Source organism: Trachemys scripta, chromosome 21, assembly GCF_013100865.1.
Source record: "Trachemys scripta elegans isolate TJP31775 chromosome 21, CAS_Tse_1.0, whole genome shotgun sequence".
Classification (NCBI taxonomy): Eukaryota; Metazoa; Chordata; order Testudines; family Emydidae; genus Trachemys; species Trachemys scripta.
Window position 1 is genome coordinate 17,862,991 of NC_048318.1, and position 10,020 is coordinate 17,873,010.

A 10,020-nucleotide genomic window follows, 5' to 3' on the forward strand; every position below is an offset into this window, starting at 1 on the left:
AAGAACAGGAGTACTTGTGGCACCTTAGAGACTAACAAATTTATTAGAGCATAAGCTTTCGTGGACTACAGCCCACTTCTTCGATATGCATATCGAAGAAGTGGGCTGTAGTCCACGAAAGCTTATGCTCTAATAAATTTGTTAGTCTCTAAGGTGCCACAAGTACTCCTGTTCTTCTTTTTGCGGATACAGACTAACACGGCTGTTACTCTGAAACTTGTCATTTTGCTTTACACTTGCTCTGATATTTAACGTGCAAATCAGTTCATAGAAATCTTGAGTTAACTTTCCAGCAGCCCTAATGCTTCCCACACCCAGAAAGTATTTAATTAAGGAGTGACATTCTCCCTACAGATATGGTAAGTCCGGGCCCTGGATGGCTGTCCCAGACTGCACTGGGATCTCTGGGCACTCCTGCGATCTGACCTACCAGACAATGGACCCTTCTCAACGCTATTATGCAAGAGTTAGGGCAGTATCTGGAAACCACACCTCTGGCTGGACCAGGACGAACGCTTTTTCCCTAAAAGAAGGTACCTGGGGTTTTTCTATCATTTTCTCTTCTGGACCCTAAAATCCATAGCCACGAAAGTGCATCCTGTAAACCTGATTTAGCTGTTAGCAAATAGCTTTCACGTGCTTGGTGTCAGAGCTATAGTTCTGCTTAGCTGGGGAGCTTACCCCTGACCCCTCAGGTGCCTAGTCACTAAGTGCTAGTAATGACAGCTGCATTCATAAAGCACTCGCAGCCCGTGCTCCGGCCAAGGTGCTCAAGAGAGTCCGTGGCAGAGTCAGGGTGGCTGAGTTCATTCTGACAAACTGGTTTGGTTTAGTTTGAACAAACCTCATGTGACAGATGTTAGTCACGTCACTAATGCCCTACTGCCAGGGGGGGAGATGCTCGGATGATGAGGGTGGGCTAAGAACTTGAATCGAATCGAATTGGAGAGCAGAACTTGAAATGCATGTGGGCCGAGTGCTCTTTGACACTGGGCTCCTGTGATTACTCTAAGAACAAACCTCTGTGAGCGGCACAAAAGAGAAACAATTCTCACGGATTCTGCATGATGTTTTTCCAGCTACTCTGCGTCTATCAGATGTGAGTCTGTCTGTGACAGGTAACACCATCCACGTGAGCCTGCAGCAGCTGATCCTGAGAGTGGGGAACAAGACTGTCTCATACGAAGACATACAACAGTATGGTAGACAATACAGAACGTATGTCAGGAGGGCATCAGACAATCTCCAGGTAAGAGCCAGCACTTGTGTCACCCCGACTCCATGGGGCTGGGGGACAGTGTCGATGGCCTTCATACTTAGAACTGGTTGAGATGTTTTGAACAAGACATTTTTAAGTTGAAAAATTGTCATGATTTAAACTATTTTTTTTATAAACAATAAGTTGTGAGGTTTTCATCAACACTTGTACTGGAATAGATCCCAAATCCATCACTGGGATATTTTGTTGAGTCGGTTTTCAGTCAACGAAAAAATGAGAATGAGCATTTCAATTAAAAATATAAAGAATTTCACAAAAACCAAAACATTTACTGACCATGAACCGTAAAATGAAAACAACTTTGAAAGGGCAACAGTTTTCAAGAGAAACATTTTAAATTTTTGACCTGCTCTAATATGGACAGACAGAGCGCAACACGGGCCAAGGAGTTCTGTGTTCAGACCCGAAGCCAATCCAGGGATCAGGTGCAAATAATTGCAATAGCACCTAATGGCCCCGCACTAGAGCAAGGCCCCATTGCACAGACCCAGAGTAAGAGACAATCTCAATAGATGGTTATCCCCATTTTACAGATGGGGCACTGAGACCCAGGGAGATGAGAGTCTTGCCTAAAGTCACCAAGGAGATCAGTGATAGCACTGGCAATGGAACCCCGGAGTCCTGAGCTGCTGCCCCAGGTCCCAGCCCACTAGGCCACACTTGCGCCCTCAACTATCTGCACTGTTGGAAAAGTGGGAATCTCATGAGATCAGCTGCTCACGGGAACGTCTGGCTATTCCCAAAACATGCCCAAGTCAGCCCGAAAGCGGGCCCAGTTCAGACCCAGAACCACAGGGGCCAAATCAGGTGAAGGAACCACCTCCAAATGCCCAAGAAACTCCAGGTTCTGGTCTGCAGCCCCAGCCCGGGCCACTCTGTGCTGGTCACCAGTGCCCAGCCTGCCAAAGGTGACAGTCCTTCTGGTGACTCTTTCAGCAGGTGCAGGTGGAGACCAGAGAAGAGTTTGACATCCCCATGCTCCTGTGGGGCGAGCAGTACTGCGTCCGTGTAGAGCCACGTGTCCTCTCCAGGCCAGTCCCCTCCATCGGGACCGAGGAGAAGTGTGTCACGATCCCCGCGAAGGACGGTAAATGGACATGCTGGGTCTATTGGTCTGAGCTCCACCCATCACTCGGGCAGAGCCGCTGCCGGATATTTCCCTGCCCGCTCCTCAGCTGCCATGCGGACCCTTAGGGACCACGTGCTGCTGACGTACAGTTCGGCAGCTCTTGGGCGGCTCTAACTCACGCCTGGGGCTGGGGCTGGGTCCAGGGCAGACCAGCTCTCGGAATCAGAAAGCTGTAGCCATAGCCTGATGCCTCCCATTCCCCAGATCCTCCTGTGCTCCACGTGGAGCTTAGACACAAGGGAGACTCTGCCCCAGACAGTGCCCCCAAGGTGGTACTGAGCCTCCCCACTCGAGGGACCCCGCCATGACACAGCAGAGCCACGTGGCCAGCTCTGGAGTCCTCACGACATTCCCAGAGCCATGTGGCTGAGATGACTCCCGCGTCCTGCGAGGTCAGGGGCATCCAACCTCTGGGGCCTGCTGCGGCCTGTGCATAGCATATGACAATAGCCACTGCACACAGGGACAGGCAGAGAGGGAGGAGGGACTGGAGGAATTTGTGTGGGAGGGAAGACGAGATTGTGGTGATGAGTCCCTGGAGAATAAAGCTACTGGGGAGCCCCAAAATCCTATAGCCAGGCCATATACACACCCAGAGATCCTCCCTGTCACACGTACGCAGCTCCCCCCCCAAGATATTCCCCCTCACACAAACACTAGCCACACACTGATATGTTTTAAGGACATAAGCCTGTGAAATGTTACAAAGCCCTGATGGCACATTGGAGGGCCAGTCTAATCTAGGGTTCCCTCGGTGCTGGGGGTGGGAGGGAGGCTCATCCACTGAGCAGAGGACCCGGAGATGCTCTTCCTGACTCTGCCACTGATTCACCAAGTGCCTTTGAGTGAGTCACTGCCCCACTCTGTGCCTCAGTTTCCCCACCTGTAAAAAGGGGGGTATTCCCCTACTTCACAGGAGGGTTGTTTGTGAAGTCCAGGGGGCTCCTCAGCTCAAAGGCTCTAGAGCTGGGCACACCTCGCTGGTCAGAGCCTCGGCGCGGTTCACGTCCCTGATCTCTGCAGGGCGCCATGTGCGCCTATTGCCGGACATGCAATGGCAGCGTGACTCAAGAGCCTGTGCCACACGGCGCGCTAACTCCAGTCTGTGATTCCTTTCCAGAGAGCACGGGGATTATATCAGTCAGCGTCGGCATCGTTCTCCTGGTTTTCTCAGCCACTCTTCTCCTGGGCACTCTTCTACTCTGTGCATATATAAAGCAACCCATGAGGACACCAGCCATACTGGTAAGCCAACCAGGCGCTAATGGCCACATGAGCATTGCTTTGACTCCCGGTGTGCCAGGTCCCTCTGGCGTAGTGTTGCTAAGTGCAGTGGGCAGGCAGCTCCCTGGTCTGTGTGAGCACAGAGCTTTTCGGTTCCCAGTCTACGGGAGCCGTGTTCTCCAGGAGGCAGGGTGCTGACCCAGGACTCAAAGCCCCCGGGTCTAGTTTCAGCTCTTGCCACCAGTCCACACTGCTCATGTTTTCCAAACTGCCTCTGTTTTCCTGCCCACTTTGCAGCACCCTGGGCCTGATGCTCAGACATGCAGAGCCTGGGTGGCTCCAGAGGGCGTCCGTGGGAGCTCAGCTTGCTCAGCCACTGCTGCAATGGGTCCAGCAGCCGAGCGCTGCCCCCGTGGCAAGTGCTGGTGTGGGTGTAGATGTGGGGAGTGAGCCAAGCAACAAACAGAAACAAGTAGGGGATGAGGGAACAAAGCCAGATAACCCATCTTCCTGCTTCTTTCCACCCCACCCAGAAATCTCTCCTAAAACCCTCCGGGTCAGAGCATGAGCACTTCCCCTTCGGGTCCAAGGACGTGGTTGTGTGCTTGGATGAAGAGTCAATCCAGCAACTCTCCGTGTGCCAAAGGGACACCGTGCAGCACCACAGCACAGACAGCGGCTCCAGCCCAGCACAACAGCCATCAGACAAGGGTTGCACGTTCCTGACCTCCCTGGATGACCACGAACACCTGCTGGAGCTGGAAGGCCTAGCAGAGGGGGACAGCAGCTGCACCAGCACTGACAGCGGCATTTGCCTACAAGACTCTTCCTCTGGCCTGAGCCAGTTCTCGGGCTCAGAGAGCCAGGACTACCAAAGACAGCTGCCAGGGAGTGACGACAGTGGCATAAGCCTGGCGAGACATTCCCTGTGCCTGACGCTCTCCTCCAGCGGCAGGGACTACACCTCTGTGGATGAGGAGCAGGACCAGCGTGAAAGAGAGCGTGACTGTTCCCCTCTGGCCAGCGGACTCAGCCAGGAGGCTGTGGAGTTTCGTGGGTACCTGAAGCAGCCGAAGGGTACAGTAGAGAGGCAGCAGGACAGAGCTGAGGGACAGCTGCCCACACAAAGCCCTGGTGGGACAGACAACACGCTGGAGATGGGCTGCTCTGAGCCTGCCCTAGCCAAAGGCTATTTGAAGCAGGCATCCCCAGGGCTCGCCTACGGCAATGCAGACACGGTGCTCGCTAGGGAATCAGACTCTCAGGGTTTTACAAGAAGGCTGGAGTGCAACAGCTCAAGTCTGCTGAACTATGGGGCACTGGGCATTTCTGTGCCCTCGAAATCCCTCCCCGAGTTCCCCAAGGCGCCCTTTGCATTGGGCATCTTCAACACAGACTTGCTGGGCTCCCTGCCTCTCATCTCCAGCTTACATTCAAATGAACGACTCTGCCTGGAAATCGACTCTCTCAGCCTGCTGGGGTCTGAATGCAAGGACAGTCGCCTATAGGCCAGGCCGGGGCGAGTCTGCTCTTGGACTGGAGCGACGGGTCACAAGGGAGCTGCGAGCATAGCAGGCTTTCTTTGTCTGATTTGTTCTTAACTACCTCATGTAGCAGTTTTCCCTGTGGGAGCAGCTACTGTGATAAGCTATTACCAACACCATGAAAGTTGTGCTGATGGGAGAGACATCAGAACGTCTCTGAGCTGAGGCAGCTGCTGCCTACCCCCCATGCACAGGTGCAGCCTCCATCAAACAGAGCCATTGGCCAGGGTTTTCAGGGCAGAGCTTCGCACTCTTTCTCCCACCCATCCCCACTCATACAGAGAACGTGTCTCTCCCCTGCAGGAAATATATGAAGTGTCTGTGGGGAGAAAAGGATAGAGGCAGTAAGTTGTATTACAATTGTGCAGCATTTCTGCTGTGGACATTAGTCCTGAGGCCCAGAGATATCCTTTTCCTCCCCTTTCTCACGCAAGGGCTGTTAACTGCAGCAAGATCCTGACATATTTATGAGCATTGTGTGCTGACTACTGGAAATGTTTTGCCTCTTTTGTACACAGAAATGTTATTTAATTTTTAAATATATAAAAGACAAATGATGTTATTTATTTCAGTGTATCTACCTGTGTGTGAGTATTAAAGCCACAGTTGGGTTTTCCCTTCTTGGGAGCAGGGAACTGCAACATTGTGCAGTTACTGTGCACACGAGAAAGAGAATTTTTAGATCAGAACTGAAGGAACAGGAGCAAGACAGTCAGCTTCTCTCCTGCGGTTCCACATAAGCTGGCAGCAGTGGAATGCAGTTTTTCCAAGCGAATCCTGTAAATTTGGATCATTCGGTGACAAATCACCAGCAAAAGGAAATGCACCAATTGTTGTGTTTATACCTGTGCAAACTGGGCAACTGGGACGGTTCTCAGGGCATCCAGCACTGAGAGTCATCTTGTGTTACACCCCTTCCTCCTGCAAAAGAGACACTTGCTGATGCTTAACGGGTGTCAGCTCCCTGACAACTCCAGTCTGTTAGCCCCCAAACCATCTCCCTTGGGCCTATGCAGGCCCTTCCTTTGCCTTGCAAGTTAACAGTACATGCACCTAAGTCCCCTGGAAGCATTTCCCCTGTAGTGTCCAGACCCGTGTGTGGTGAACGCTCACAGTAATACCAGGTTTGCTGTCTCCAAGGGAACAGTGTACACAGCTTGTACAACTCAACTCTGGATCAGCTCCTATATAACACCACAGCACTGAGATCCATTTATAGTGAAAACACTCATAAGATTAAAACTGTAGCGCCGGTGATTAAGGATAATGGAAACAGGATGGTTATGTATAAAACAAAACCATGACATACTTTCTAAAGACTAAACTTAGCAGCTAACCTTCTGTCTAAGGTCATTCATCTCACCCCGTTTTAGCCAAGCCTGACTGAGATCCTGATTTCATGACTATACATGCACTGTCCATTTGCCTCCTCAGATGCCGGACAAAAGGGGGTTTTTCTGCCTTCCCGTTTTATTCCTCAAAGTTCATTGTCTGCCCTCAGAGACAGGGCAACTGCCTGTGGTTCATTCTCCAGTGTCTTGCCTCCCTCTTGATTGCCCAGCCGCCAGGAGACGTCCCACGTAAATAGGGCTTCCATTATAAAGCTCAATTTCCGTTCCGACAGAGCTACGCCTCCTACCTCCTGGCTGGAAGAAACCTGTTTTTCTCTTGGTTGGTGACAGCCTTTGAAAGGTATTTTCAGCATCTATACACAACTCCTTAAATAGCATCCCTCCACACATCTCGCGCTGACGATGCACATCAGTATGACATACGTTTTCTATTAGAGCCCTCACATGACATCATCGATGGACTCAGCCCATGAAAGAGGTGTGCTAGGTGGAGGGCGTTTGTCAGGCCTGGTAGTAGTTGCTGTTAACCAACAGTGAACCCTTTGACCGTTGGCAGGGAGAAATTCTTAAGGTCACAGCAACCCCTCTCCCCTCTGAATGGGAGTAATTTTACTTTCATGTCACATAGATTTAAGTGATGACACAAGGTACAAAGCAATGGCACATCCCACCCTATTTCCGCTTTTTCTTCTTCCATTAGAAATGGAAACACAACAAAATGTCCCAAAGGGTTTTGTTGTGGGTTAAATTAAACTCCTACCAAGGCATTTCAGGAATTCTCCTAGAGTCACCCAAATTTCAAAGAAACTTCACTGTGGGTTTTTTCAGTAAAAGCGGTTACCTAAAGACAAGCTGATGAGTAGGACTTTGGAGTAATACCATGAATCAATTCTATTAGCAGAGTCCTTCTCGGAACAACAGGAAGTTTCCCCTTGTTACGTTCAAGTTTAATTTCTTTTTAAAACTGTGCAGTATTTGGCAGAGGGCTGGATGAAATGGTTTCTTTCAGTGACCGAGTCAAAGTTCCTCTAATAAAAGGAGGAACTGACCCAACTCAAAGTCCAGAGGAAATTCCACCAGTGTTGCACATTTTTTCATGTTATCAAACAGCTAGAGCAGGGGTAGGCAACCTATGGCACACGTGCCAAAGGTGGCACACAAGCTAGGGTTACCATACGTCCGGTTTTTCCCGGACATGTCCGACTTTTTGGTAATCAAACCCCCGTCCGGGGGGAATTGCCAAAAAGCCGAACATGTCTGGGAAAATACCGGCCAGGCACTTCCCCTCCCGTGGCTGCTCTGTTCCTCCCCGGACTCTTTGTCTCTGTTTAAGAGCCAAGCTGCCCAAGCCAGAGCTACTGGCTTCAGGCAGCCCCCGTGTCTCCGGACGCCGAGCCGCCGGCTGGGCACTTCCCCTCCCGGGCTCCAGCTGCTCTGCTCCAGCGGCGCAGGGTCTGGAGGCAGGGGGGCTGCCCGAAGCCGGTAGCACTCGGGCAGCTTGGCTCTTAAACAGAGCCAAAGAGTCAGGGGAGGAGCACAGCAGCCGGAGCCCGGGAGGGGAAGTGCCCGGCTGGGGGCACAGGATCCGGAGGCATGGGGGCTGCCCGAAGCCCGAGCGCTACCGGCTTCACGGTTTGCCGGGCAGCCTCCAGACTCTGCGCCCCCGGCTGGGCGCTTCCCCTCCCGGGCTCCAGCTGCACTGGGGAAGCGCCGGTCGGGGGCGCAGGGTCTGGGGGCTGCCCGGCAAACCATGAAGCCGGTAGCGCTCAGGCAGCCCTTTTCGCGTGGCTGGGAGGGAGGAGGGGAAGTTAGGGCAGGGACTTTGGGGAAGGGGAGGGAAAGGGGCGGAGTTGGGGTGGGGCTGAGGTGGGAAAGGGGCGGGGCCAGGGCCCCGTGGAGTGTCCTCTTTTTTTATTTTTTAAATATGGTAACCCTAATACAAGCTGATTTTTCAGTGGCACTCACACTGCCCGGGTCCTGGCCACCGGTATGGGGGAGGGCTCTGCATTTTAATTTAATTTTAAATGAAGCTTCTTAAACATTTTAAAAGCCTTATTTACTTTACATACAACAATAGTTTAGTTATATATTATAGACTTATAGAAAGAGACCTTCTAAAAATGTTAAAATGTATGACTGGCAGGCGAAACCTTAAATCAGAGTGAATAAATGAAGACTCGGCACATCCCTTCTGAAAGGTTGTCGACCCCTGATCTGGCCTATAAGGGCTGAACGCACTCCCTCTGGCTGGCTCCTGGCCCAGTACCAGTTTCTCACGTGCAGGAAATGAGCAAAAAAGCCACAGAACCCAGCCCCCAGGTGCTGCAACCAGTCTGTAGCTCTCCAGTCACCTCTCTTGCACTTCTCTAGTCCTACTGCGCTCACGAGTATTTACACAGCGCCCCACCCCCAGGAAGGGGCCATGGGAGAAGACAGCTTCTTCCCCAACGTGACTTTTACCCGTTCTGTTTCCTGTTGATGTCCCAGCTCAATGCAGCTGCAGGTCTCCTGCACTCTCAGACTTAGCACCCTTCTCTTGTGGTTGTAGCTCTGCTCCCCTGCAAACCCTGCCATGGAGCTAGTCTGTTTTGATTCTGTTCTCACTCCTTCCGCTGAACTAGACCATTGCTTTTTCTTTGTGTTTTTCTTTCTGACAAAACATTTTCCCATGCACTGTTCAAGAATCCCTTCCCTTCTGCCCTGCTCAGCCTGCACGCAATCCCCCTAGGGCACCTACCTGCCTATCAAAACCAAACTGCTACAGGGCACTTTCCTAGGGGGTTATTTCTGTGTTCATGGGACAGCCGAGTGTATTCATTTGTAGCAAGTTAAAGGTGGTCACTCTTGATTATGATAATATTTAATCGGCAGGTTCGCATTGCACTGCAGAAGAGGAGGTGTTACAAAAACTCTGCTTATGCCATGTGTCTATACGAACCCCCTGCAGCCCAAAGGAAGCAGAGAATACACAAGTGCACAGAACAATGAAAGCTGGTTCTGCTGCTCCCTCCCTCAATGCTGGAGACACTGTCATTGCTTGCAGATTGTCTCCAGCTCTCGTTCGTGAGCCTCCTCCCTGCAAAGTCTGTAGCGAGCTGAACGCCTCTGCAAGAGAGCACAAACGCTCTGCAGCTGGGGAGGCAAGGGCGCGACCCACGATTTGACATTGCTGCTTGCAACATAGCTGACAATCACAGATAACCTATCCTAATGCCCATACATTTCCATAGAAGTCACTGCAGAGAAAGCACGTTCGCCCACAGTGGGGTGAAGCACGCCAAACCCACTGCCATGACAAGAAGTGTTCAGGTAGACAGAACAATGCTGTTTCAGTTTGGGTCTTTAATGAATGGCACATCCCCCTAAGGTAGGTCAGTGTTCTTCACTCAGGCATGATGAGAGGAAATGCCGTTCCTGAGGTGATGGAGGGAGCCAATGCCCAGTGCAGGGGTAACTTGGGAGTTCCTGCCTCCTCGTCCTTTGCTCCGGTGT

General features: G+C 51.6%; 1 protein-coding gene across 2 annotated transcripts in view; it reads left to right on the forward strand.

Annotated features, from left to right (window-relative positions):
* Window positions 1-5,742, forward strand: part of IL10RA (interleukin 10 receptor subunit alpha) — a 9,742-nt gene extending 4,000 nt beyond the window's left edge. The window contains exons 3-7 of one of the 2 annotated variants that reach the window (XM_034754790.1): window positions 355-533; window positions 1,080-1,249; window positions 2,219-2,366; window positions 3,529-3,653; window positions 4,166-5,742. In XM_034754790.1, the coding sequence (XP_034610681.1) occupies window positions 355-533; window positions 1,080-1,249; window positions 2,219-2,366; window positions 3,529-3,653; window positions 4,166-5,140 (1,597 nt within the window). In that variant the 3' untranslated portion in view covers window positions 5,141-5,742. Of the gene's footprint in view, window positions 1-354; window positions 534-1,079; window positions 1,250-2,215; window positions 2,367-3,528; window positions 3,654-4,165 lie in introns of both variants that reach the window. The other variant, XM_034754789.1, reaches the window with a different exon arrangement.
* Window positions 5,743-10,020: the final 4,278 nt, after the last annotated feature.